A 26,878-nucleotide genomic window follows, 5' to 3' on the forward strand; every position below is an offset into this window, starting at 1 on the left:
GGTGCATAGTTAGTCCCCTCAGGCTTTCATATGACATGTAATAACGTCTGTACGAGGTGCTTCATTGTTCCTGCTAAGCCCCCGTGGGTTAAGGCGCTCGTCCCCACAGAGATGTCGAGCTCGGAGCAGATTAATCATTATGCAGGCCTCGTGCCAAGAGACATTCCCATAGATCCGGCCTGGTATTATCGCCATAGTGAGTGCATACACATATTAGTAATGTTCTACGATTGACGGCACGATTTTAAAACAAAATACATTTTCATAATTGCTCCACTTTTCATCCAACACATTAGATTTAAACTGTCTCCAAAGTGACAGTGTGAAGTGTCGTTTATTTAAGGTGCATTTGGCCTTGAACTTCAACATTGGGAGAGGTGTATCTGGGACCAGAGGAGCACAGGTCAGTCCTGGAGTCTGTGTGTCCAGGGGCTTTAAAGACCTGGACTGGACATAACCTCGTGCCACCCTAAAGAGAAGACTCTGGCTCAGGCCTTGTCCAGGGGCTTTGCCTGGAGTTTCAGAAACAGAAATATTCCAAAACAACTCAAAACTGAATTTTGATGATGAGGACGCTGGACGTGCCTCTGGATCTGTGTTTAACATCCAGGCACCAGGAACTTTTCAAAAAGTGTGAATCAAAGATCATCCCCAGAACAGGTTTGTGTTGATGCACAATAAACACCTCAAGCACCAGTATTTTTCATTACTGAATGTTTTATGTCTGGTTTCAGGGCTGCATGATAAACACCTTATTAATTCTGGGAGCATTAATATTTGTGAAAATGCATTTCAGAACATGCCTGTAGTGCAGTGTGGTTTGTACTGGTCAAAACTACAGATATTGTATTAAAAAAGTCTTACTCTGCAGAGGACATGTTGGTTAAGTCATCACTGACTTTGACTGTGATTTTGATTTAATTGCAGTAAATATTCTATATATTCTGACATTTGTCAAGTGAGATTAGTTCTATCCTCGTTCTCTGCATTTAACCTTCTTAATGTGACAGAAATGCGAGAAATTATATTTAAAAAATAGATTAAAAAAGTACAGCTGTGGTGAAATAACTTGTTTTTGTGACTTAAAAGAAAACGTTCAAAAAGAGGGAAAAAAGTCTGCAGTTTGAAAACTCCAGATTTGAAGAAAACAGGCATCAGAGAGTTTGGAGTTAGACGAGGATAAGAGCCACAGCAGGATCCGTGGAGAGGCGAGCAGAGCCTGGGTCAAGGACTGTGGATTGAGACAGATGTATGCACAGACACAGGACACAGAGAAATGTGAGGATTTCACTTCAGACTGAACTCAGTGCAAAATGTGACTGAAGGAAACCAAAAGAGCAAAAGAGCAGATCCTCGAGCCTCCTGTCTGTAAATACCTACATTTTAAAATATGCAGTAAATGGGCGACAGATCGAGTACTAAATACACACACGGGTTTATAAGTGACAGCTTAAGGACGTTTGCCCATTCAAAAGGTATAATAATTAGTTTTGAATTGCTAATTGCTACAGCTAACAGGACACGGTGAGAAAAACGATGACAGAATATGATGGAAAATGAATATGTGGGAAAAGAAAAGTTGAGTGAGTTCATCAGAAGAGTCAGAGGAGCAGGACAGCGGCGCTAAAAGGTTAAGTGTGATCCGGAGGACGGCGATTGAAGCTTGAGTGCAAAAACAGGTAAAGGGAGGGAGCTGTAAATGATGAATGAGTGAACAGGGAGAAAAGCAGCCGCAGATGGCACGAGGCTGGCAACTTTTTAGACTCGGGACAGCTATGGAATATTGATCACAGTCACAGCCAAAAAGTTGAGAGTGAGGGCTGACGGGAACAGTACAGTTGGCACAGAAAGTGCAAAGAAGAAGCAATTTTGTGAAACCCTCAATTCTTTGATAAAAAACCTCCAGTCTGTAACTTGTGTACAAAAGCATTTATTTACAAGTTTCCAGAAAACTCACAAACACTTTAAATTATCCTGTCAGATTTTGTTTGATAGAATTTTTACAGCTTTGCAGAGAGTTCTTAGTGTCGATAATGACCTCGATGAACTTGCACAACTGAGCAACAGATGAGTTTGTTATGTTCTATAGATGAGTTTGTGAGGTTGTGCTCATGGTATTTGTCTCTTTTTTTTTTTACATTTTGTGTTGTGTATGCACGCTCAAACTGAAATGACCGTGAAGTATTGAATATTTGGAGAGTTTAACATTAGATTTCAAAGCTGTGAATGAACGCAGATAAAATTGAGAATTGTGGAAAAAGAAGCTCATTCACTGAAACCTTTTTAGGATTTTAATAACACGGTGACATTTCTAAATCAGCTGTGCCCACTGTGCTCGTCTACGAAAGGACGAACTCGCAAAGGAATCGTACTTCAGCCTTCGCAAAATACAGCGAGTGGTAAAATCTGTAGTTAGAAATTCCACTCCACTGCATATGGCTCTGCACAGAAAAACAACACTTCAACCAAAAAATAAATCCTGAAGAGACCAAAACCACAAACTCCACATACTTTTAAAAACACTTGAGTTGTGAATGATCATGTCCAGACTCTTTTGTGAGGACCTGCTGAGTAACAAAGTGGATGAGATTATTATTGCTTCCAGAGGAAATGTAAATGCGGATGGAGCAGAGCGCTGGGAGAGCAGACGCAACCGTATCAACATCTTGATACGAGATGATTATTTCTGATGCAACGGTACGAAGGGAAGAAAAAAGAGAGGAAGAGGATGAGTCGACACCGAGGGAGGAAGTTTGAACACTTTTGCACCAAGCTGTCAGGACATAGCACCTCCTCCACGCTCCAAAGTCAACTTCTAACACTGTCAATCTCCCGGTGTACTCTAAACATGCTGAGTGCAGGAAACAGAGCGCGTTGTCTTCTATCTCTTCGTGACTCTCTCATTTATTCACTTTGAGTTAGAGGCATTTCAAAACCGCACAAACATCAGCCAGGAATTGCAGTAAAACTTTCTAATTTCCTCCCCGCATTAGGAGCTGACAGGTGAAGGAAATAAGGCGTAGGATTGTGTTCGCGGTCTAATTAATATTACGAGTGTGTGTGCGATTCAGAGGCGGAGGATGCATCTTCTCAGACAATCGTAGTGAGAGTTGTGTTTTTCAGCGTTAGTACACACAAGACCTGCGGGCGATTTCACTGCCTCTGTGAGTAAGAGCCAACCAGCGGGAACTTCTGAATGAGCTGAAGCTGGAGAAGAGATTTTAGTAACACAACTGTTCTGTCTAATCTGCAAACTGGAGTAGAAAAGTGAAACGTAAAAGTAACACAGAATTATCAGCCGCTAACATGCGCAATACTAAATAATCACGTGTTTATACGACGTTTTTCCACCTTCAAGAAGCTGCTTTACATCAAGGAACCACTCACCCAAGGAGGCAACAAGAGCGTTCATCTGTGGGAGCCGGAATCTGGAATCGGGTCAGTGAAATGCACCGATGAACCGCACTAACAATGATGTTTACAGTGTGTCAATCCACCAACCGCTGGATCAATGAGCAAACCTTCTAACAACTGGAGCTGCTGTCTCTGATGATATAAAACATCACAGGTCCAATTCACATCCATCGTGTCCATGTGCTCTACTGTGAATAAACATAAGTAACAGTCAACAGTTAAATTATTGTACATTATAGTCTTGTATTTTTACTCTACTTGAGCTAAATTCACTTTTAGATTGTTATTTATCTCCATTTTCTTGAACTGTGCGTTACAACACTGAAATTTCCCCATTGTGAGACAAATAAACGCCGTCTTATGTGAAGGACTAAAAGCTGAAGTATAGGGGTTTAGTTCTAAAAATTACACGCAACAGACAAAATCCACGAAGTATCATGTTTATTTTTTACATTATTCTCTCTGTTTTTGTCTGTAAAACCCCTCACCACACACTTTATACACTTTTCTCACACAGGCGTTAACATTTTCTCACATTTCTCTCTCGTTTAAACTCTCTCAAAGTTCAAACCTTCGTAGGCGTCTTTGTCGGTGCAGAACGTTTCATCGACATTGTGGGTTTTGTCGGGGAGAAAACAAATTGCAAACACACAGCACTTCAGAGTCACACTGAGATCCAACGTTTATGTAAATTTGTCTGAACACATTCTGTACTGGACAGGAGACACGGCACGGAGGAGACTGATGGACAATGGTCTACAGTCCAACAGCCAATCAGGACGCAGAAGACAATGCGCTGGAAAAAAGCATGTAAAACTGCACTGACAACTAAAAGGTGAACTGTGATATAATGAGGGACATTATTGTCTTGTAATTTTTGCTCTGTTTTCACAGTTTCACTTTTAGATCGGTATTTATCTTGATTTCTTGAACTGTGCAGTGCAAGAAATGTCCCCATTGTGAGACAAATAAAGACTCTCTTATGTCATCACAAAAGCTGAAGTATAGCATCATGATTTAAATGAACCTTTTTACGTCTCTACTCAACTTCTACCAAAGTATTTCCAGGTATTACCGTCGTACTTTGAAACCTTTCCGCCTGGTGATGTTCTCGTGTCGTTCTTCTGACGGGCCCTGCATTAGCGTACGGCCCACCTCTCGTTTTAACATGCTAATGCTACATCAGGTGTTTCCAAAGAACAAAGAGTAATTCCAGGCCGTTAACTTGACATGGCTGTAACACAAATGAACGCAGAGACCCGCTGATGTGGGATCGACCGCTGACCCCACACCGTGTAATCTGCTAAAGCAATCCCATCAGCATCATCCTCTTGACTTTCTCTAACGAAGCTGTATTGATTAAACGCCCGGCTGTGTGTCTTTGTGTGTGCGCATGTAATGGGCCTGTGCGTGTCTTTTTTTGTCAGTGAAAGACGTGGGGGATTGTGGGTAAGTGCAGAAGAGCAGAATAAGCCTGGTTTAAAAGTACTCTAACATAAAGGCTGCAATCAGCGCTGATAAGTTAACACGAGGCAAATGGAAGGGCTTGGTTAGGCATCGAGCGGGGCATCGAAGAGTGAAACAAGCAAATTTAATGACTGAATAATCAAATACTGGGGCAGGTAGAGTCAAGTCTCCCAGCGTTTTCACACACTGCAAAGGAAAGTTTACTAGACCAAGAAATAACCCATTTTTATAATTGTTTCAGTAACAAAAACAGGATTTCCAAGCCCATTAGCGTTTCACAGCGTTAACGTTGAGCTTGACCCCCTGGATTTCAACACTTTCAAGGCATTTTTTTGGAAAATGTCCTGAATTTGTGTGTTTTGTATAAATTATTTCCATCCATCCATCCATTTTCTTCCTCTTATCCAGGGCCGGGTCGCGGGGGCATCAGTCTAAGCAGGGACTCCCAAACTTCCCTCACCCCAGACACGTCCTCCAGCTCCTCCGGTGGGACCCCAAGATTATTTGTTAATAAATGATTTGTTATTTGAAAAGCAGACCTGCCAACGCTGCTGTTGTGTACGAGAACGCTGCGTTTCCCAAAACACCATGTTCATCGTTCATCAAATAAACACGTCTTGATAAATATAATGTAAAACTGAGATTAACAGCACCATTTCTGTTCATCTTTGGCTGTAGCACTGTGTCACCTTATTAAGACACCAATAGGAACAACGTGACACTGAAACGGCTCAAGGACGACCTTGAGACGTCCTCCCACATCAGCCACGTGCCACAGGCCAAGACCTCAGGAAAAATACTGATGATTTTGGTGCTTCGGCATCACTATAATGAAGAAAAACACCATCTATAATTCCATAATGTGTGTAACATAGAAGAGATTCATTGCAGTTTCTATAAAAACACATTTCCCTTCACCTTTAGATAAGCCTCATTTTAGGACAGACATAAAACACGTGTCATGTTCCAACAGGAGACGCCACACGTGCTCTATCAAAACGCTCATAAAGTCTCGTAGTGTAGACAGACGCCAGACTGGAGCGGACACGCAGCACCGTGCGAGCGCTTCATTAATCTCTCCGCCGCCTGACGTCACGGGTGTATTGTGTGGAGCTCCGCACGTGTCGACCGAACCTCCCCCTGAACGCAACGGGGCGAAGGGGCCGAGCCGGTGGGAGGGAAATACAACTAGATTCAGAGTCTCAACCTGCAATTTGACCTGTCCTCCCTTCACACCGGAGTGAGCAGAGGGATGCAGGTCTGCGGGAAAATAACACAATATTACAAACACTGAACTCCTGACAGAAAGTATAAATTAAGTGGTCCATCCTGTTTCTTTTTCCCTGAGCGTTATACAGTGGACGTTTTTGTACACGAGGTTGAATAATGGACAGTTGATCAATGGCGGATGTCAAAAGACGGGTCCAGCGTGAGCCTTCAGACGTAAATGAGGAGGTGATTTATGTTTAGGCCGTTCCCCAGCTGGACCCTAACGCAGAGCTGCCGTTCTGTACGATGATAATAACACGACGCACAAGCTCCGGCTCCTGCTGCACGTTCTCTGCACTAATTTAAGAAAAAAACACATCAGCAAAAGGTGAGAAAACTGTACGAGCTGAACTATACGACCCAAAGTGCACTGAGAAGACAACAACGTGCGAGAAGTAAACTGCATATTTGAATGACAACAGCAGAAACTAATTAAATCCCAAATCTCCAGCTCTGTCCATGCCCTTTATAAAATCTTTATAATCCCAGTATATAATTAACTGGATAAGAACATTTTTTGGTAGACTGAGACACAGCTGACTGATTAATCGACTAAACCAGTGATCCAAGGACAAGTTCTGAAGGATTTTTTTTCAGGGACTGGGGAAGGAGGAGCGTTCGGTAACAAAAATTCCAAATGCGCACGACCACTAATGCTAGTTTTAGCTCCAAAATGCTCTTATCGCTCATGTTGATCAAGCGTTTTCCCTGAAATTTCAAAGGGAAATGGAGGTAGAAGATAAAAACCTTTGAAAATATCGCGTACACTGTTTGCACAATTATTAGGGAAGTGATTATTTTGACCATATCATCATTTTATCCATAATTTCCAACTCCAGGCTGCATAAACGTGAATGCTTATTGGATTTGATGAGTATTTGTGTAACGAGGGAGGGCGTGGACTAAGGAGATCAACACCTTACAGTATATCAAAGCAGAGGAAAAGAGATTTAACTGACTCAAAAATCGTAAAAAAGTCTTTCAGAGGGATGCAGCGCTCTTGAAATATGTAAGATATCGGGGCGTGATCACAGAAACATCGAACGTTTTGTTGCAAATAGTCAACTGGGTCGCAAGAAACGTGTCGAGAAGAAAAGACACAAATTAACCCGCCAAATATTTGAGAAGAATCAAACCTGAAGCTACGAGGAACCCATTATCCTCCCGTGTTTCCACATTCCACAACCGCAACCGACCTGGAGCGTCAAGAAGTACGAGGTGTTCAGATCTCAGAGACGTGGCCGAGGTAAGAACGACTGAAACTCGACCGCCTCTGAACAAGACACATGAGCTGAAACGTCAACGCCAAGAAATATCTGAAGACAGACTTTTCGAACGCTTTGTGGACTGATAAGATGAGACTCTTGAAGGACCAGACGGACGGGCTCGTGGTTGGATCGGTAACGGACACAGAGCTCCACTTCGACTCAGACGACAGTGAGGTGGAGGTGGGACACTCGTATGGACAGGTATTATTAAAGTTGAACTCCTTGGACCTTTTTGGGTTGAACATGGACTTAAAAAAATCAACTCTCAGACCTACTGCCAGTTTTTAGACACTTTCTTCAAGCAGAGGTGCAGGAAAAAGTCTGAATCTTTCAAGAAGACGTTGATTTTTATGCAAGACAAGAGTTGAGTTTATTATTCTCACTTGAAAAGGGGAAAATAAACAAGTGAGATGAGAAAATCTTAGTTTTTCATTTAGTTCCATAATAATTCTGCAGACTAATAATGGTGTACATGTAGATATTCTCTTAAAAAAAGCCAAAACTTCCCTTTTACGCCTTAAATGTTCAGGTTTGAGGGATGGTTAACATGTAGAGTCATGTAAAATAACGTGTAAAATACTTTTCCCTTTCATTACCAACTTACCACAGTCTTATTTCAACGTTTTTCCCTCTGTTAGAAAGTCGACAAGAGGTTTTTTCTTTCTAGATGACATTTTTTTGTGACACGCAGATTTTCGGGCAGTGACGGCAGCGATTCTGAATGCCAAATGAAAAACCTTGGTTCAATGCACAAAGCTGAGACCCACAATAGAAAAAAGGAGCATGAAGTCGGCGGCTCAACAGACTATAAGTTGGGGAAATAGTAATAGTCACACCTCTTGAAGTCGAGGCCTCTAAAATAAAAGTTGGTGACAGGATGGGAGGTTGAAGGCGGACAGCTGGAAAACACAACATTAATGACCGCCATAAAACGCAGTATCCATGAAGAAATGAAATAAGCATTGCAAATACCGGCCTCCCCTCTGGCCTCCACGCATTTCTGTTTAATCCGCGACCACCTGAGCGAGTTTACCTGGAAAACACGGCGCTAAATCAAATTGGACGCTGGTGTTTAAACGCCTAATGACAGGAACAAGAAAACCATAGTGACCTTGGCATTTTGCATAAGGAGATGTATGACTCTCCGGGGAAATGAGCTGTTCTGTCGCTGCAAGAAAACACTTTAGCCTGACGCTGATTTATTCATGAAGTGCTAACATGCCAAAGTAGATTCTCTCTCTTTGCGTCTACATGATAGTAACACCGAAATGCCATTTAGAACATAATGGTACACAATAACGATCCATTAAAACCCTCTCTACTACGTTACGACCCGCTGTGATCTGGTACAGGTTTTCTAACACATACCTACGATGACAGTGAACGGTAAACGGTCATTTTTATAGAGCGTTTTTCCACCGTCAAGGCACTCGAAGCTCTTTACATCAAGGAACCGCTCATCTGTTCACACATAGACACAGAGAAAGACGTGGTTTTAAGCCTCTTGCCCAAGAACGACGATATTATTCCCCTACTGGAGCTGGAATCGCACGGCCAACGATTGGGTCAGTGGATTCGAGCGCTTGACCAATGACGTTTATGTTGAGAGTTGGATTTTTTTAAACACGGAGGTCGAGATGAGGCAAGTGTCTTTGAAATACAGTTGTACCTTTCGTGGTCTCGCTGTTTTTCATGGATTTTTGGTGAAATTTTACATGTTTTTTTTTTACAGCGTATAAACATGCATCGTGTCGTGCGTCCTGATTGGCTGTTGGACTGTAGACCATTGTGTCGTGCGTCCTGATTGGCTGTTGGACTGTAGACCATTGTGTCGTGCGTCCTGATTGGCTGTTGGACTGTAGACCATTGTGTCGTGCGTCCTGATTGGCTGTTGGACTGTAGACCATTGTGTCGTGCGTCCTGATTGGCTGTTGGACTGTAGACCATTGTCCATCAGTCTCCTCCGTGCCGTGTCTCCTGTCCAGTACAGAATGTGTTCAGACAAATTTACATAAACGTTGGATCTCAGTGTGACTCTGAAGTGCTGTACGTTTGCAATTTGTTTTCTCCCCGACAAAACCCACAATGTCGATGAAACGTTCTGCACCGACAAAGACGCCTACGAAGGTTTGAACTTTGAGAGAGTTTAAACGAGAGAGAAATGTGAGAAAATGTTAACGCCTGTGTGAGAAAAGTGTATAAAGTGTGTGGTGAGGGGTTTTACAGCTAGAAACAGAAAGAATAATTGCTTGTTTTTAGAACAACCCCCGCGATAAACCAGGGTCCACTGTACTGGATCTGACCCCTAAACGAGTGATGTTTATGTCGAGATTTGAGCCGCCAACCTTTAAAGTCCGTGGACAAACATTCTACCAACTGAGCCGCCATCAATCCCACTCAGACCTGCTTCTCCGCTGCTTCAAAACACGGATTTGATGGTTTAAATTTGAAGCAATCTGAAATATTAACAGCACTTTTTTATTCACATACGGCCTGGAGTGCTGTCAAGTAAAACCGCGACATTCTCGTGACCTTTCCGTTCCAAATTGATAAATGTGTGGGTGAGGGAGCCATGAGGAGGAGTTTAAAAATAGAAAATGGGATGAAATCTATGTTGTTCAAAGTAGGTTTTGACAGAGCCAATTTAGTCGTTTTTTTCCATTCGAGTTCCATGAGGCTAAAGGCCCGTCAGAGTGAGAAGCACTGGTCAGAAAGCTTCAGGACATGAGGGTAAAATGTTGTGGTGATTAGGGCAGTAACAAGACTTTTCCTGTGGCTGTTATGGGGGAAATGAAACTCTCAGTGTAATTAAATTTTGACAGATTGTATCAGTGATGGTGATAAAAGCGCTTTGGGGATATGCAAAAACGGATGATAAAATGATAAAAAAGTACAACAAACTACTGGAACACGGGAAGAGTGTTAGTATATTTTGATTATTTTTGTATCATAAATGGTCTGTGACGAGCGGGACAGAAATGGTGTGTGTTTTTTGCTTTTTTTTTGTTTTTTAACTTTGCTTCCTTTCATTAAGCTCACAGTTCTCACTTCGAAGCCACCAAGTTTTCCAGCGGGAACGAGCTGGTGACTAAGTTTGAAAGGACACCTCCACTTGAAAATATATTAAATGAGTGTGAACATTTGTGATTGCCTGCATCTGTCTGCTTCACATGTTTGTAATTGCAAATATGACACTAAACAGTAAACTCATTTCACGTTCAAAGTAAGACTGACTCTAATCTAATTCTTCGTTGACTAAATCCCAAATGAGTTCAGTGCCGCATTCACATCAGACAATATCCACAGTACGGCCCTGTTACATTTAGATACTGCAAATCCCCTTTCAGGGAGCTGCAAACGGCTTTTATCAATGTGAGAAGAGGCCGCTGTTACGCACACGGGCTAATCCCTCTGCACGGTTTGATATTACAGAGCAGCACCCAGGCCCAGCTGTTTTATATGGCATCTGCATCAAGTACATCTACAAAAGTTTCTGGAAGGAGTTAAAGTTTACTGAGCTTTTCAAGTGGGACATGTCAGTAAATACGCTTTTTATACCTGTTTTTGTGCGTAAAACTAGTTTAGTGGTTTGGTTTAGCTCTGATTACTCACAATTGGTATGTTTTTCAAGCTTTACCTCATCAAGATATAAAAAAAAACAAACAACCTAATGCAGTTTTGTGAGAGGCAGATCTTACATCGCACTTCTGAGATGGGACTGACACAACCGCAGCGATATCTTTAAGTTAGTGGGCCATTAATCTATAAGTAGAATAAAACAGACCGTAAAAACAAGCCAGAAGGAAGCACCACATCAGCGATTACTCCGACTTAGCCCCAGTACAACAACTAATGAAGCAAAGGCACTTTTTGGCAACAGGTTTGAGTTCTCTCTGAAGCCCCTCGTACGTGGAGTGGCTCGGGGTATTTGATTCTACTTGTACAGCTAATGGCAGCCAAGGGAACTACTAAAATTATATACCGTAAGTATTATCGCAAACTCTAGCAGTGATTTAGGCCAATTTTCTCACGAGTTCACTTCAAAATTATTGTTACCATTTCAGACGAGTCCCGCGGGCTTGGGAAACCTTCAGACTCTTTACAGCACCGGCCAGGAGATGAGATAATGCAAATTCTGACCCTGTACCGACCGTCGAATCGCACGTAAGACCGACTCAAAGTGAGAATTATTCAGTTAAGAGATAAAAAAACAACGACGACAAAAACAGAACAGACAAACAAGCATATCTTTGATGATTAGAAATTACTGAATCTCCATCTTGATTCACATTTGAATAACTGCACAGCCCTATACTTCTCTGTACGTATTAGAGATTGAAAAGGTGTATAATAAACTCGTTGTAATTGATTTGATTGTTCCATCTTGGGCTCTTTTGGGTGAAGCGATGAAAGAAATAGATTGCCTTTCATGCCTTTCAATCTGCTTCTGTGATATTTTTTGTCTCATCCCAATTGCATCCTCTTCCATCTAATCCCAAATGTTATCCCTGCTCCTCGCTGCAGATCACACCGCCCTGTGTGTGTCGCTCCCAAGTCCCAATTCACCACAGTGTGGATCTCTCAGTACTGCCCTGCTTCTCTGTGCAAACAAATCTGTGCTTCCATTTCTGTAACACAAAGATATTTTAGAAAAGCAGTTGCAGTGGATGAAGTTTCTTTATGCCATTAATACAACTGGGTCAGGTCTTTTTTATATAGATACACTGCAGCTACATTAAATAAAACAGTAAAACATCTATTCACTCTGAGCATGTTCTGAGATTGTGAATAGTGGTTTAAAACATTTATGGTCAAAATAAAATCATGTGTGAGTCTAATTAAATAAAACCAGCAAAGGTCAGAGCTCATCCTGCAGCATATGCACAAAAACACAGCATTTTAGAGCAAGATCAAGCCCTTAGCCCTTACAGAGTATAATACAGTATATAATATATAATAATAATATAATACAGTATATTATTGTACACATTATCATACTCCATTTAGAAGAGAAGCTATTACACCAGCACAAACCAAAACACTGTATTTGTATTCATGTTCCTTTCCAAGCACACTGCACCTGTGCGGGTGAACACTTCCCTGCTATGCTTGGCCCTGTGTGCACTTCAGCCTCTGGCTTTTGATCCAGTCTCCATTGTTATTGTCAGCTGCAGCTCCAGATTCAAGAAGCTTTTTCATTTTCTACCACCGACTGCAGCTGAAGTTTTCCTCCAAACTCTTGGGTCGGTGTGACTCATACTGTGGCTGTACATCCGTTTGCCTTTGTTTTTACACTTTTCAGTGCTGCAAACACGTCCTAAAAACTATATTAAACCTTTAATACAATGAGGCTGGTTAAATACCCAGCTCAGATTTGACCTTCTTATAATATTTTATTAATACATGTTAATGTGGCTGATAAAATATCAGCATCGTCCCCTCGTGTGCGGCATTAAGTCCACACGAGTCCAAGCTAAACGTTGACATGTTTGTGCCTCTATGAGCTCCCACGTGAGCCGCACGTATCAAAGATTCACTTCACGGCTGTGGCAGGGCTGTTAGGCGACTCCCAGGCCACGAGCTTATCAGCCGCTGCCGCGGCCCGGAGCGTGCAGGTGGACAAGTGTCTGCCTCTGGAGAGGACACAAGTCCATCAGAGGGACTTTGGTCCAATCCATCTCTCTAATAGTGAGGCTGAGCACAGCAGGTTAGTCTTTAGAACGACTCAGGCAAAGATCACAGTGTCAGGTCGGACGCCCACTGCCGGGGCCAGTGATAACAGACACATATCCCCCTGTGGCACAGGGAGGAGATGTGGAGTACTAGAGCCCCTCTAATCCCTGCCTGCAGTGAGCCTCACAGCTTTAGTCTCAAACTTCCATCAAGCTCCTGCAGGTATTAGAGGATCTGTGTACTCCATCAGCATGCAAGAAACAGTCACTCTTATTTAGGAGCCACAGTGGGATTATTTATAAGACACTTGTTATTACTTAGACACAAGATTTAAAAACACATTTGCAGAACATTTCTGATGAAGTTATGTCACATATATGTGTAAATGCACAGATACACGGTGATGTGTGTAGTAATAATGATTGAACCACAGCACTTTGCTGCTACTGCTACAGCTGCCCTGGGGCAGAGAGGATGACAATCTGTGCCATGGGCCACTCCAACCACTACCATCACTCACTCACTACATTCACACTGGGCAAGGTGGGTGAAGTGTTTTGCCTAAGAGCACAACAACAGTGTGCATTAGAGCCATTGTGCCACAGTCTTCACTGAAGTACTAACCAGGCCCAACCCCGTTTAACTGATCCACCTAAACTGGGTTTCCTCAGGGGGTACGGCCGCCGTCAAGACCAACCTGGTGTGAGGTGCAGTTCATGAATATAATTATGAGCAAAGGCCCTGGACAAAACCACATCTTTAAAGTGTTTCACATTATGACTGGGAGTATATGATGTGTAACCTACTGCATTAGTCAGTTCCATTTTAAAGTGCTACTTATAGCTGGTTATTTTTATTTCCACACAGATTTCACATTCACTGTTAGTTATTTTGCTCCTACCTTTTCTGCAGACTGCGCCGTGCCAAAGAAGATGGGTATAAAGGCCAGCCACACGATGCAAGTGGTGTACATGGTGAACCCGATGGGTTTGGCCTCATTAAAGTTTTCTGGCACTCCTCTTGTTTTTATGGCGTACACAGTACATGTGACCATCAATAAAATACTATATCCCAACGAACAGATGATCTGGAGATCCGTGATGTCGCATTTCAACACACCTCGTGCCAGGTCTGGATTGATGGTCCTCTGTTCCTCGTAGTCAATGATTGAGTTGGGAGGATCTACCCCGAACCAGATTAATACCCCCAGAAGCTGCACAGAGATGAGACTGGAGGTTATCGCCAGCTGTGAGGTCGGGCTGATGAGTTTCGGTGCAGTTACCGACTTCTTTCCCTGCTCAAAAATGCGGTAAATGCGGTTTGTTTTGGTGAGCAGCGCCGCATAACTGATGCACATGCCCAAACCGAGGAAAATCCTTCTGAAGGAGCACACGCCAACATCCGGCTTGGCGATCATCAGGAATGTAATGATGTAACAAAAGAAGATGCCAGTGAGGAGAACATAACTCAGCTCCCTCCCGGACGCCCTGACAATCGGAGTATCATTGTACTTGATGAATGTCGCCATGACTCCGATCGTGGCGATGATCCCGAGCATGGCCAGGAAAACGGGGATGACGGCCCAGGGAGAGTGCCACTCCAGTTTGACGATGGGGATGGGCTGGCAGGAGGAGCGGTTGGTGCTGGGTCTCATGTCATACGGGCACAGTTTGCAGTTGAACTGGTCCGTTTTGTACTGGTATCCGTCGCAGGCCTCGCAGTGCCAGCAGCAGGGCATGCCCTTCACCACCTTCTTCCTCTCGTAGACCTTACAGGGCAGACTGCACACGGAGATGGGGATGTCCGACTCCCCGCGAGGCCACTGCATCTCTTCAATCTGAAAACAAACACAAGTAACTTAGAAGTTTGTATTTCATGATAAGTAACACTTTGATTTCGATCTATAATTTATTTGTTCATTGTGTCGTGGGTCAAGGACGTTGAAGAGGTCAGGAATTTTCATTATTAGTATTATTGTTTTACCTAAAACAAGCCATTATACACTGGTAACTTTATGTTTGTGTTAGTAAATGAATGTCACGATAAATGAGACTCTGTTTTAGACTCTGCTTTAAACATGCCACATTAGACACTCTGTTTTAGACTCCACTTTTAGACACTCCACTTTGGATTTAGCTTTAGACTCCGCTTTAGACAGTTTTAGACATTCCACTTTAGACTTTGCTTTAGATGCCGCTTTAGACTCCACTTTAGACACTCTGCTTTAGACTCTCTTTAGACTTTAGACTTTATATCGACTAACCTTCTGCTGAAAGTTCCTAAGGGGGTGCTCATGTGAAACTGGCACAGACAGAGAACACGAGCCCAACGAGCTCAGTAGATTTACTCTTTTGTGACTTTTAAACCCCAATCACCAAGTAAATAGTAGTTGCAGCATATTCACTCCAAAAAACTTTTGTCTGCTGAAAGAATTACATTTTCTTTGTCAATGGAACCTGCCTGGACAACTGAAGGATTATACACACACACACATCAATAAACCTCCACCAAACGCTGAAAGGTGTAGACTAATATTTCACTCAAAATGTACAAAGATTTCATTTACAAGGACATTTAAAGCTACAGTTTAGTTTGTTTCAGAAAGAACAGTTTTGAAAATAGACAGAAAGTGTAGTGTAGAATTCAAATAACCTCATCCTTGTAATAAAAACTCTCCTGAAACCCCAATAAAAGTCCCTCTTAGGAATGACATTGTTGGACTGCCGCTCAGAGGTTATGGACCCTCAGCCACAGATTTATAGCCGTGGTTTTATCTTTTATGTCCGAGCCGCGGCGTTAAACAAGGGATTTCGCTGGTGCCTTGTTAGCGGAGCATAGGTCCCATCGATCTGAGCGGCTTCCTGCTGCTAATGAGTAATGAATACTCCATTAGAGAAACATCAATATGCATAAATTCCACCCGGATCATAGCGCTTCATCGAGCAGTCATCGTGATAGTCAATAATTAAGTCAGGTACAGCACACAGTAAGTTGGCCTGCAGGCTGTGTTCTGATGGAGAATCTAAACCGCGAGTCTCTGGTGACGCACTTCAAGGCCTTTGCCAGGGTCTGTTGACACACTGTGTTTGCTGGAGAACCTTTAAAGTCTCCAGGTTAGATCAATCAGTTTATTAGCTTTTGCAGTAGCAGAAGAAATTGATTTTAAGGCCGAGTTTGGGTAATTAATTAAGACCCTGATGTTCTTTTGGGGGTTTTTTTAGCGATGATTCACGGGCGCTGCATTCGTACAAGTAGTGTAATGGATAATATTCTTTTTTACCAGTTTATTTATGCTAAACTGATGTGAAAATGATCAAATGGTGTATACATTAAACACTTTAGCTCAGATGTTTATTACACCATAAATGTGCAGACTGTTCTAAACACAAATGATCTGTACTGTCTCTGTGAGAGATGAGTGCGAGAAAAGACAGTTCTCGACTTGTTGCAGCTAAATGAAAAATACCGGGCATTGCTCTTTGTAGGGAAGAGGTGTGCAGCAGTAAGAAGAGGGAGATTAAACTGGAGAGATAAATGCAACAGAGACAAGGACATTTTGTGGAAGAGGAAGACCATTTCAAAGACAGACAGAATTTAAAAAAGCAGAACAGGAGAGGAATGTGCCATTTAGAAAGAAGAGCTCAGAGCTGTTGATTTTGTTTGCTAGTTAGCCCGACATTTCTTTGGTGTTTTGAATATTGAGCTGATCATTAGAATCTCACTGCAGGCTTTGAGGTTTTTTACTTTTCTAGTGGAAGATCAGCCCCAGCCGCTTGTCTGAGCCTTAAGACAGAACAGAACATCCAGAACATCCAGAACATCCAGAACATCGCTGCTCGGGTCACGACTAGAACCAGGAAGTACTTCACACATGTGTCCTGTGGCTCAGGTCTGTGGCTCCTGTGGCTCAGAGACTTTAAAGCAGCTCAGTGTGAACAAGTCTCTCCATGGACCAGCACCGAAGAACATCTCCCACATGAGCCACAAGAACCATCTCACATGAGGAGGACTAAACCAGGACTGAACCGGGACTAAACCGGGACTAAACCAGGACTAAACCAGGACTAAACCGGGGCTAAACCAGGACTGAACCAGGACTAAACCGGGACTAAACCAGGACTAAACCAGGACTAAACCGGGACTAAACCGGGACTAAACCGGGACTGAACCGGGACTAAACCAGGACTAAACAAGGACTAAACCAGGACTGAACCAGGACTGAACCAGGACTAAACCAGGACTAAACCAGGACTAAACCAGGACTAAACCAGGACTAACATTAAACACATTAAACTTGTTTATCTCCGTAGAGACAAGCAGGTGCATATGGTCAAGTATTTTATTCAGCTGTAAAATTCATGTTCATGCACAATTGAAAAAGAAAAAAAAGATAAAAGATCAAAGATCGATCTCGACAAAGCGAAAGCAAAAGAAAAGTTACAATTTTTTACGCATTGTGCTGATATGTGAAAAGAAGCTTGAAAAACACAACACTTTTAATAACTTGTTGCAGAACCGTGTCGACTCTTAGAATAAAAGTTCTGGTGATCGATGGCGTTGGAAGGGCCTTTATTGCATTTTAATATTATGCAGACGGGAAGCTGGCAGACCCACTTTTGGAAGATTTCAAATGACTTGGAAGGTTTTCAAAGACTCCTCTGACCTGAAACTGATCAATTACACTTGGGCCATCCTCCAACGAGCTGTCAATGAAGAGCACTTTGAATCGGCGGAGGCTGCGCTGGAGCCAGGGGCAACACTTCAGAAAATAAACAGGGAAAAATGTACCAGATGTAATCACCACCCACTTTTAGACAAAAAACTCCCACAGCTCTACATGAACTGATGAATAAGACAACCTGAAAACATGAGCGGAACAGATGAGGAGCAAGAAATACAAACGTCTGATCAGGCCGTTTAACAGAAATCACAAACTAATATGATTTGACAGTATCGGGCAACATAAAACAATGAATAAATTAAAAAGTAATGTATATATCAACACAAAATAACCCCTCTAGAGCGACAGTTGCACTTTTTTCATAGTTTGGCCGTGGATGTGATTTATACTGATGCGACTTATGTGTGAAATATGTTTTTTTCTTCATTATTGTGCATTTTTTGGGTGGTACGACTTATACTCTTTTTCCACCTTCAGATCAATCAAAGTGCTTCACATCAAGGAGCCACTGTCTTATTCATTCACACATTCATACACCAGTACAGGGCAAGGTGGGTTAAGTGTCTTGCCCAAGGACACAACAACAGCGTTCATCTGTGGAAGCTGGAGTCGCTCTGCCAACCTGTGAGATTCTTTCATCAGGATTTCAGGTGACAGTGGTCCCTCGTTAATCGTGGGGGTTACGTGAAGTATCAGATTTATTTTTACATTATTCTCTCTGTTTTTGTCTGTCAAACCCCTCACCACACACTTTATACACTTTTCTCACACAGGCGTTAACATTTTCTCACATTTCTCTCTCGTTTAAACTCTCTCAAAGTTCAAACCTTCGTAGGCGTCTTTGTCGGTGCAGAACGTTTCATCGACATTGTGGGTTTTGTCGGGGAGAAAACAAATCGCAAACGTACAGCACTTCAGAGTCACACTGAGATCCAACGTTTATGTAAATTTGTCTGAACACATTCTGTACTGGACAGGAGACACGGCACGGAGGAGACTGATGGACAATGGTCTACAGTCCAACAGCCAATCAGGACGCACGACACGATGGTCTACAGTCCAACAGCCAATCAGGACGCACGACACAATGGTCTACAGTCCAACAGCCAATCAGGACGCACGACACAATGGTCTACAGTCCAACAGCCAATCAGGACGCAGGACACAATGCACATTTATACGCTGTCAAAAATCATGTAAAAGTGCACAAAAAAATCTGCGAAACAGCGAGGGACAACTGTTTTCTTTTCTAATTCCACAAACCCAGACAGTTTTGTGAAATGTTGGCCATGATTTCATTTTTATAACTTAATAATTCCTCTGTCCAGCTGCACTTCAGTCACTTTTTGTTGCGTTTCTGTTGAGTTTGACTTGTGTTTTTGTGGATTATGGATTGAATTAGTCTGGGAAACATAATCTGGTTTAACACGACCACAAACTGACCAGTTACGACGCACGACCTGTGCTCAGTTCAGTTCAGTTTTTCTACAAACTGCCAACTTTATTTTTACATTTATTTATTATTCACTTAAATCATGTCATCAACACCCACCTCTCCACATTTAGCACCAAATATCAAAGCGACGTGGCACAAATCCTTCTCCCCGATATAAGCGCGTATCCGGTTACTCCAGGTCCTACTCCATTTAGCCAAAGTGTTTAAAAATCAGACGTGACATGTTGTGACGAGCTTTACCACATAAAATAGATGACAACACATGAGTCAGTGCGCCGTTTTAAAATACATAAATCCAAATGTATTTCTGTTTGCCGATTCAAATAGGATTCTACAAACCACAAGCGACTCCAGGTCAGCGATGGGAAAAGAAACACGATCTGTCTTATCCTCTCGATGGCACATGTAGTAAATATATGATGTGTATATGAGGTACACGCAGTACTTCACTCAGGTCTTTGATGGTTTGTCACTTTCAGACCAGAGCTGTGTTTGGTTCATGTTTAACGGCCACAGAAACGTCCGGACACGATCACACGACGTCGATTTCAGATGATTTCAGGTGTGATTTTGTGACTTCACATTATTTTCTCATCAGGAGTGAAGTGGTGGAAGAAGTACTCAGTGTTGTTACTTAGGTAAGTACATGTACCATGGCAAAAAAAATACTCAAATGAATACCCAAGTAAAAGTACATATACCAGAGCAAAAAAAAAAAAAAAAAAAAAAAAAAAAAAACTCAAGTAAAAGTATCACATAAAAAATCCACATAAGCAAAAGTACATGTACCAGGGCTAAAAAATAGTCAAGTAAAAGTACATATACCAGGAGGGAAAAAAAACAATACTCAAAAGTATAAATACCAGGGGGGAAAAATACTCAGGTAAAAGTGTCACATGAAAAAATCTACTTAAGTAAAAGTACATGTACCAGGGCTAAAAAATAGTCAAGTAAAAGTAAATATACCAGGGCAAATCTAAATAAGTATTAAAGTACCTGTTTAAAAATGTACATAAAGAGTAAAAAGTCGTTTCTCACAGATTCTGAGTCTTTAAAGCTTCAGATGTGGTGATTTTGTGTTAAACTTTGATCAACAGAAACAACTGAATCGATCGTTGTTGTTTTTTTCCAGCTTTTTTATTTGTATTTATTATTTTTATTTGCTCATTTTATGAACATGTTAAAAATAAACCCTCAGCCTTTTCAACAGGTCTCAGACAATAATAAAAGTATTTTTACTTTTCAGTCTTGTTAAAAAATGTAGAGGAGTAAAAGTACAGATACTTCTCTCAAATGTAGTGAAGTAAAAGTAAAAAGTATCCACTGTAAAGTTTACTTAAGTACAGTACTTTACTACTATAAATTTGGTACAGTCCACCACTGATATCTTATTTTCTTTTTTTTTAAACTTTTTTTCATCATGTTTTTGAAATATAGAACAAACAAAAACTATGATAGTCACAGTAATAATAATACATAAATATAGATATAATAAAACAGAACTGCAGACCTGCATATACATATATATATATATACACATACACAAACAAATCTATACACATATTTATATTTATACTTTTATACACATGGGAGATCTCAGTATTTATCTATTATTAAAATAATCAATAAAAAGCTGCCAGTTGGTATAAAAAAAGCTACACCTCTGATATTCTTTAACTTATTTTGCTTGTGTTTATTAGAAAACAAAGACAATCTGATCATGATAAAAACACATTTGGCTCACACAGAACTTTTCCAGACACTTACAGTCACAGTTTATACTTTATTTATCAGGGAGATGCAGTCCTGTTGTAGCCACAGCTGCCCTGGGGTAGACGGGCTGCCAGTTTGCATCATGGGCCCCTCTGACAACCACCCGTCAGTCGCACGAAGCACAAAATGAATCTGCACTAATTGAATCTCTGGCTGCAGCTGAACCCAGGTGGTCCCAGTGCACACACCCCCGTATTTGCCTCTTCTTCTCTCTTTTGTTCCCATCTCAGAGCCTTTATTCTGGCGGCGTCTTATCAGCGGCGGGCAGACCTTTGCTCCTCCGCCTGCCCGTTCCCCGCTGTCAAAGCCCGCCGTCGATAACACCGCTCCCCACCTCGATGTCATTGTAGGCCGGGGGTCAGGTGAGCTATTCAAATCGTCCCGACATAAGGATGGTCTGAATAAATACGCTGTAAAATGTTCCGACAAACCACCTGCGCGTTGTTAAAAAGACGCAGAATCTGTGCCGCGATGGAGATCCCCGAGGTTGCCAAATCCTGACTTAAATTTTTACCGCTTCATCGTTTAATTTTCACATTTATACTGCGTCCTAGTTGGGGCAGAATTATCCAGAGGCCACACATTTGCTGACACGGACGACTGCAAAACCCAGCTACAATCAACACGAGCTAAAAACGACCCGTAGGATTTTCAGGATTAGAAAACGACCTTCTAAGGAGATATATTTTGCACGTGAGGCTGAGTTACTCCTATTTTTCAGGGGTTAACCGGGAGCAGTTAATCCATAGCCTCATTAGTCCCTCCTCAGTAATGCCTTTAACAAGTATTTCAATTGAACGCCACATTTCATTAGCCAGCTTTATGGGGTCTAACGCCTTCGCTGCAAAAATGAAAATAGATTATCAATACGCAGGCACATACGGCGTTTACGCACCAACCAAAGACGGTATAAAGACGTGGGGTAAGTGAGCGTGACGTCACCTGCGGCGTTCAGCTCCAAATGAACCTTATCGAGGCTAGAGCAGGTACAGCGGTTAATTTGGAACCAGTTTCTTTATTTGGAATTCTGACCACGAGTGTCGTAGCGACCGAAGAGCCAATCCAGAGCGAGGCTGTTGAAGGAAACGTCGCTTAACGCTCGCACCGTTGGTTTAGCACGGAGCAGACGCTTAGCAACGCTGCGTCGTAACGGCTAACAAGGAAATGTGAATGTTGGTTGACGGAGCAGAAAGTAGAGAGTGGGGGTTGTAGGATGGCGTCTATGAACCGGTCGTAGGAAGCTGGGTCGGTGGCGGAGGAAGCTGGGTCGGTGGAGGAGGTGTTTGTACTGTTCGTAGGAAGCTGAGTCGGAAGCTGAGGTGTCCGTCCTGGTCGTGGGAAGCTGGATCGGAGGTGGAGGTGTTCGTCCCGGTCATGGAGAGCTGGGTCGGAGGCGGAGGTGCAGATTAGTTCCAAGTAGCGGGATCACGGCGTCTACACGGACGATCTGGCGAAGTTCGCAGTTTCCTCAGTCCCTTTTCATTCACTCCCGAGGTGGAGGCTTGATCGCTCATGGGCTGCAGGTGAGTAGTGGGTGGTGTCAGAGTCTCCGCCCAGCTCCAGACACAGACAGTAGCAGGAGCGAACTCGTGGAAGAAGAAGGCGCCTGATTGGTCTGTTATTAATGTTTTTATTTTGAATCACGGACAAAAAAGCGAAAAATGAACTCGAGGATCATGTAGAGCGAGTTAATACAAACATTTAAGACCAAAATGACGAGTCTGACAGCAGTGGATGGAGCCGGGTGTGCGCCTGTGATCACTTCCTGTTTGTAGCGCGGCGGCGGCTAGCAGGTTAGCTACGTCTATTTATATAAACAGTCTATGGCACCAATGTAAACAACACAGGGAATAGTAGTGATTCTAGGCCAAAAGAGAGGACGGACCAGTGCCAAATCTCAAATGACGACGACTCTGGACAAACCCAAAGACAAACCCAGGTATTATTTCAATTTCAGAATCATTTTCATGCTCATTTAGCTGCATTTCAGTTATTTTCAGAAGTGAAATTGGCTGGAAGAAAGCCGCACAAAAACAGAAATCTTGATTCTGCATTTCAAAATTCAAAAGCAAACTTCTGATATTTTTCTTTTCCAAATTATGAAAACGAATCCGTAATAAGATGGAAGCAGATATGCTGTTTTATTGATTTGTTTTTTTGGAATAGTCCGTTTTCATAATCGCTCTCATTACTTGCAACTAAATATCTGAACGTCATCCAAACGTGAGCATCTCGAGTTTGATTTGACACACATGATCCTCGCACGTCCTCTCCAATAACGCAAACATCAGTCATTACGCAGCCTCGGCGGATCATGATTAAACTGATTAATTGAATGGAAGAGGAAGCGGCTCCCGGTGTAGACGCTGAGTGGATGTACATAGTTAGCAAATTAGCAGCAGGCCCTTGTGACAGCTATAAAATGAGAAAGAAAAAGAGCTTGGCAGGCTAATCAGACAACGATTACTGCTGCAACAGGATCTCCCTGATAAATGCATCACTTACAATAAGGAAACACTATTTATAACACAGTCTGGTAATGTGTGTACAGCTTTAATGCTCATACGGCGCTGATAGCATCGTACAGAGTAGAAAAATCAAACTGTGGTGTATAGAGCTGTGGGTAAAATGAGCCCATGCACGACTGTGACTGCATCCTGCACCGCACACACGACTGACATGGAGACTGCTGGATGCTCTACAGTAAAAGTGAATGATTTGTGTATTTCTGTGGGCGTGTCTCTACATCAGACGTGTGCTGATCTATTTAACATATAAACAATTTCATGGAGTTGATGGAAAACGTCATAATCACGGATTGTACGCATCATTCTGTACGTGGTCCATATAAAAAGGAAAAGGCTGATCTGCGACGTGGCTCCTGACCTTCATGATGTGATTGTTTCAGTCCAGTTTGTGGATAATATATAAATGTAATATCGTTTACGGCTCTGAGGTTTTATAAAACACTGATATGATCACACTGTTCGACTGGGCTTTACATTTCATATCTATAGAATGTGAACTCACACTCTTCAAGTTATATAAAACACTGGTGCAAGGTCGGCTTCTTTAGACTCTCTTATACTCTTTGAGACTCTGTCAGACTCCGTTAGACTCTGTTAAACCTTGTTAGACTCTGTTAGACTCTGTTAGACTCTCTTAGACTCCATTAGACTCTGTCAGACTCTCTTAGACTCCGTTAGACTCTCTTAGACTCCGTTAGACTCTGTTAAACCTTGTTAGACTCTCTTAGACCCTGTCAGACCCTGGTACAGTCTCACTCTGTACCGTCTTTAACTCGACTGTTTTGCTGTAACATTAAACATCTACAGAACGACCCTGAGCCTCTGAGCTTGTTCTTGTTCAGCAGAACAGAAAACCAACAAGTTCTAGCGAGTTCCTACTGGATTTTTAATATTTCTCCAAAGATCTATGAGAAAAACTGGACTATTGAGCTCCAGTATGAGTTTTCAATCGGGGAACAGTTCAATATTACAATAAAAAATTAGCAAGATTTATTACACGCTAATTCTATTCCCCAGAAGCGCCGTAATGTAAACCTCACAAATGAGTTTCCTTTCTAGAATATTATAGGAGTTAAAAGTTGTGTAATTGTGTTAAAATCTTATTAATGCAATAGTTTATAATTTATGAAAGTTGTGCATTTGTCTGGAGGTTTGTTAGTGACTTATCTGAAGTTTGGGAGCGGGTTCGACTCACAAAAACGGCGTGAATTCATATGTTTAGCATCTCAGTAGAAGCATTGAGCCAAACATCCATCATTACATCATCTATAGAACGACATGGATTATATTTTGAGCGTTGCCCCTCGTGTGAAATTCCTCCAAAATAAAAAAAATAAAAACACAAACATATGCAAAGGTGAGGGAGGGGGCGGCGAGGAAATTGACTCCCTTTGTTCTCTCATTTTGGCTGTGAATAAATCTGAATAAACTCTGATTTACACTTTTCTTCAAAGCAAAGGTACAGTCAAGGGAAAAATAGCCATATTTGAATAATTATATTGCTTTAGGCTCAAATCCCAAGACTGCGACACAACCCTCTGCAGCGCTAGGACCCTATTAGCCCGATGCAAACCGCCATAGCATACATCAACACGAGCAGACGCCGGCAACAGTAAACAATTCCTGTTCAATTTATATCCCAAACAAATGGTTCCCTCCGTGTTCATAGGCAGCGAATGGAGGTACATTTACATTTACAGGGCCAAAAGGAGCGTTAGCCAGCTGGACTGAAGCCATCCACCAGAACACGGAGGGTTTAGATACATCTTACACTGCGTTTTTCACACAATATAAATCAATAATGCAGTGAACACCGGGCATTTATAACTATACAGATGAATAACGGAATCTTTTGAGAAGTTTAATCGTTCAGTCAATCAGCAATTTAATCTATTTAACTAAAACATTTACATTAGATACATTTAATACCGCGCTGAGACGAGAAATAACAGGTTCGTGGAGACAAATATGGTGCAAACTCACAGAAACGTGACACAGATGAACTTTAAAGTGAATCTTAAAGGTGCTGTGCCAGATTTTTACTGTCAAAACCTCTTCCTCACTATCCCGGTGCATTCTAATTACGCAGCGCTATGAGTTTATCCTCGACTTCCAGAGGCCAGAGTGGAGTTTTGCTGTCACGGTAAAGCTAACAATAAGTATAAAATGCTAACAGTGCAACAGCAGGTCGAATAATTAGAAGGAAATGGCGCACAGCAGTCTCATTTTGACCCTGAAGAGCTGCTTTTACTGTTCGCTCTGCACTGGGGCAAAACTAATATTACTTTATTACATGAAAGAACCGGGCACAGACCCTTTAAACCCCCGAGGACCACACGAGTCGCCCGCACGTTGGGTCTAAAAACAGAAAAAACGATTAAAGAGCTGAATCTAAAATTTTAATTCATTCTGTTGCTTTTTTTTTTTAATCACCCGTGCATTTATATAGATTTAAAAATGACAATATCTTAAAAATATGTTCATTATACGTGAAGTTTAGATAAGTTAAAGTGAACCCTGACCTCCTCAGTTCAAAGGTCAGTATTGTGCACGTGTCAAAACCTGAAGATAAACGCAGTTACCCCAAAAACACGGCAGAAAAGAAATGATCACTTTCACAACGAATATCACGGCTGTAAAATAAACCTGCGCGTCTCATCTGTGGCGACGGCAAAGCGGCGCAATGTAGAGGGAGACTTCACGACGTGTCACTAAAGCTCCACGCTAACGACCACCAGGAGGCGCTCTACGGGCAGAAAAAGCCCTGAGCTAAAGGCAGATTTGGGTAAACAACGGGCTTTTTTTCACGACAAAAGTCACAAAAATCAACTGAGATTTATTTAAAAATATGTAAGTCGATTTTTCTTTACTTTTTTCTTTACTTTTCTTTTTCTTTTTTTTTTTTACTGATAACGTTTTGAAACACGAGGGTCACTCTGTGGATAGTGGAAATGGGACACTTCCTCTGAGATGTATGTCTGAAAATTTAACAATTACTGAGAAGAACAAAGTCAAAGTGCTGAATATTGATCTTCTGTCATTGTTGATTGTGAGAAATCATTATTATCATTATTAATAAAGTAGAACTAGAGGCAAACTCATAAAATGTGTTGTTTCAGAGGAGCGTCTCTTCGTACGACTCAATGTCCAGGATGTCGCTCTCAGATTCAAAATGGCGGGTGACTCCTCCTTTAAACATCCCAAAATATAAGAGTCGTGTCATTTTGTGCACGAAATGACGGATTGTTCTGGAAGTTTACGCTGTTTTTTGTTGTTCAACGCATAATCCAACGAATAGAGAAAGTCTGACTCTGCTTTTACGCCTCGAGTCGACTCTTCGCACACAAAG

The 26,878-nt window shown here is 42.0% G+C and overlaps 1 protein-coding gene across 2 annotated transcripts in view; it reads right to left on the minus strand.

The window, feature by feature from the left end:
* LOC117371361 (metabotropic glutamate receptor 7) overlaps positions 1-26,878 on the minus strand; it is a 150,081-nt gene that overhangs the window by 17,690 nt on the left and 105,513 nt on the right. For both annotated transcript variants that reach the window (XM_033967024.2, XM_055222142.1), the window contains exon 7: positions 13,993-14,928. In XM_033967024.2, coding sequence (XP_033822915.2) covers positions 13,993-14,928 — 936 coding nt within the window. The remainder of the gene's footprint in view (positions 1-13,992; positions 14,929-26,878) is intronic.

Source organism: Periophthalmus magnuspinnatus, chromosome 5, assembly GCF_009829125.3.
Source record: "Periophthalmus magnuspinnatus isolate fPerMag1 chromosome 5, fPerMag1.2.pri, whole genome shotgun sequence".
NCBI classification, from domain to species: domain Eukaryota; kingdom Metazoa; phylum Chordata; class Actinopteri; order Gobiiformes; family Gobiidae; genus Periophthalmus; species Periophthalmus magnuspinnatus.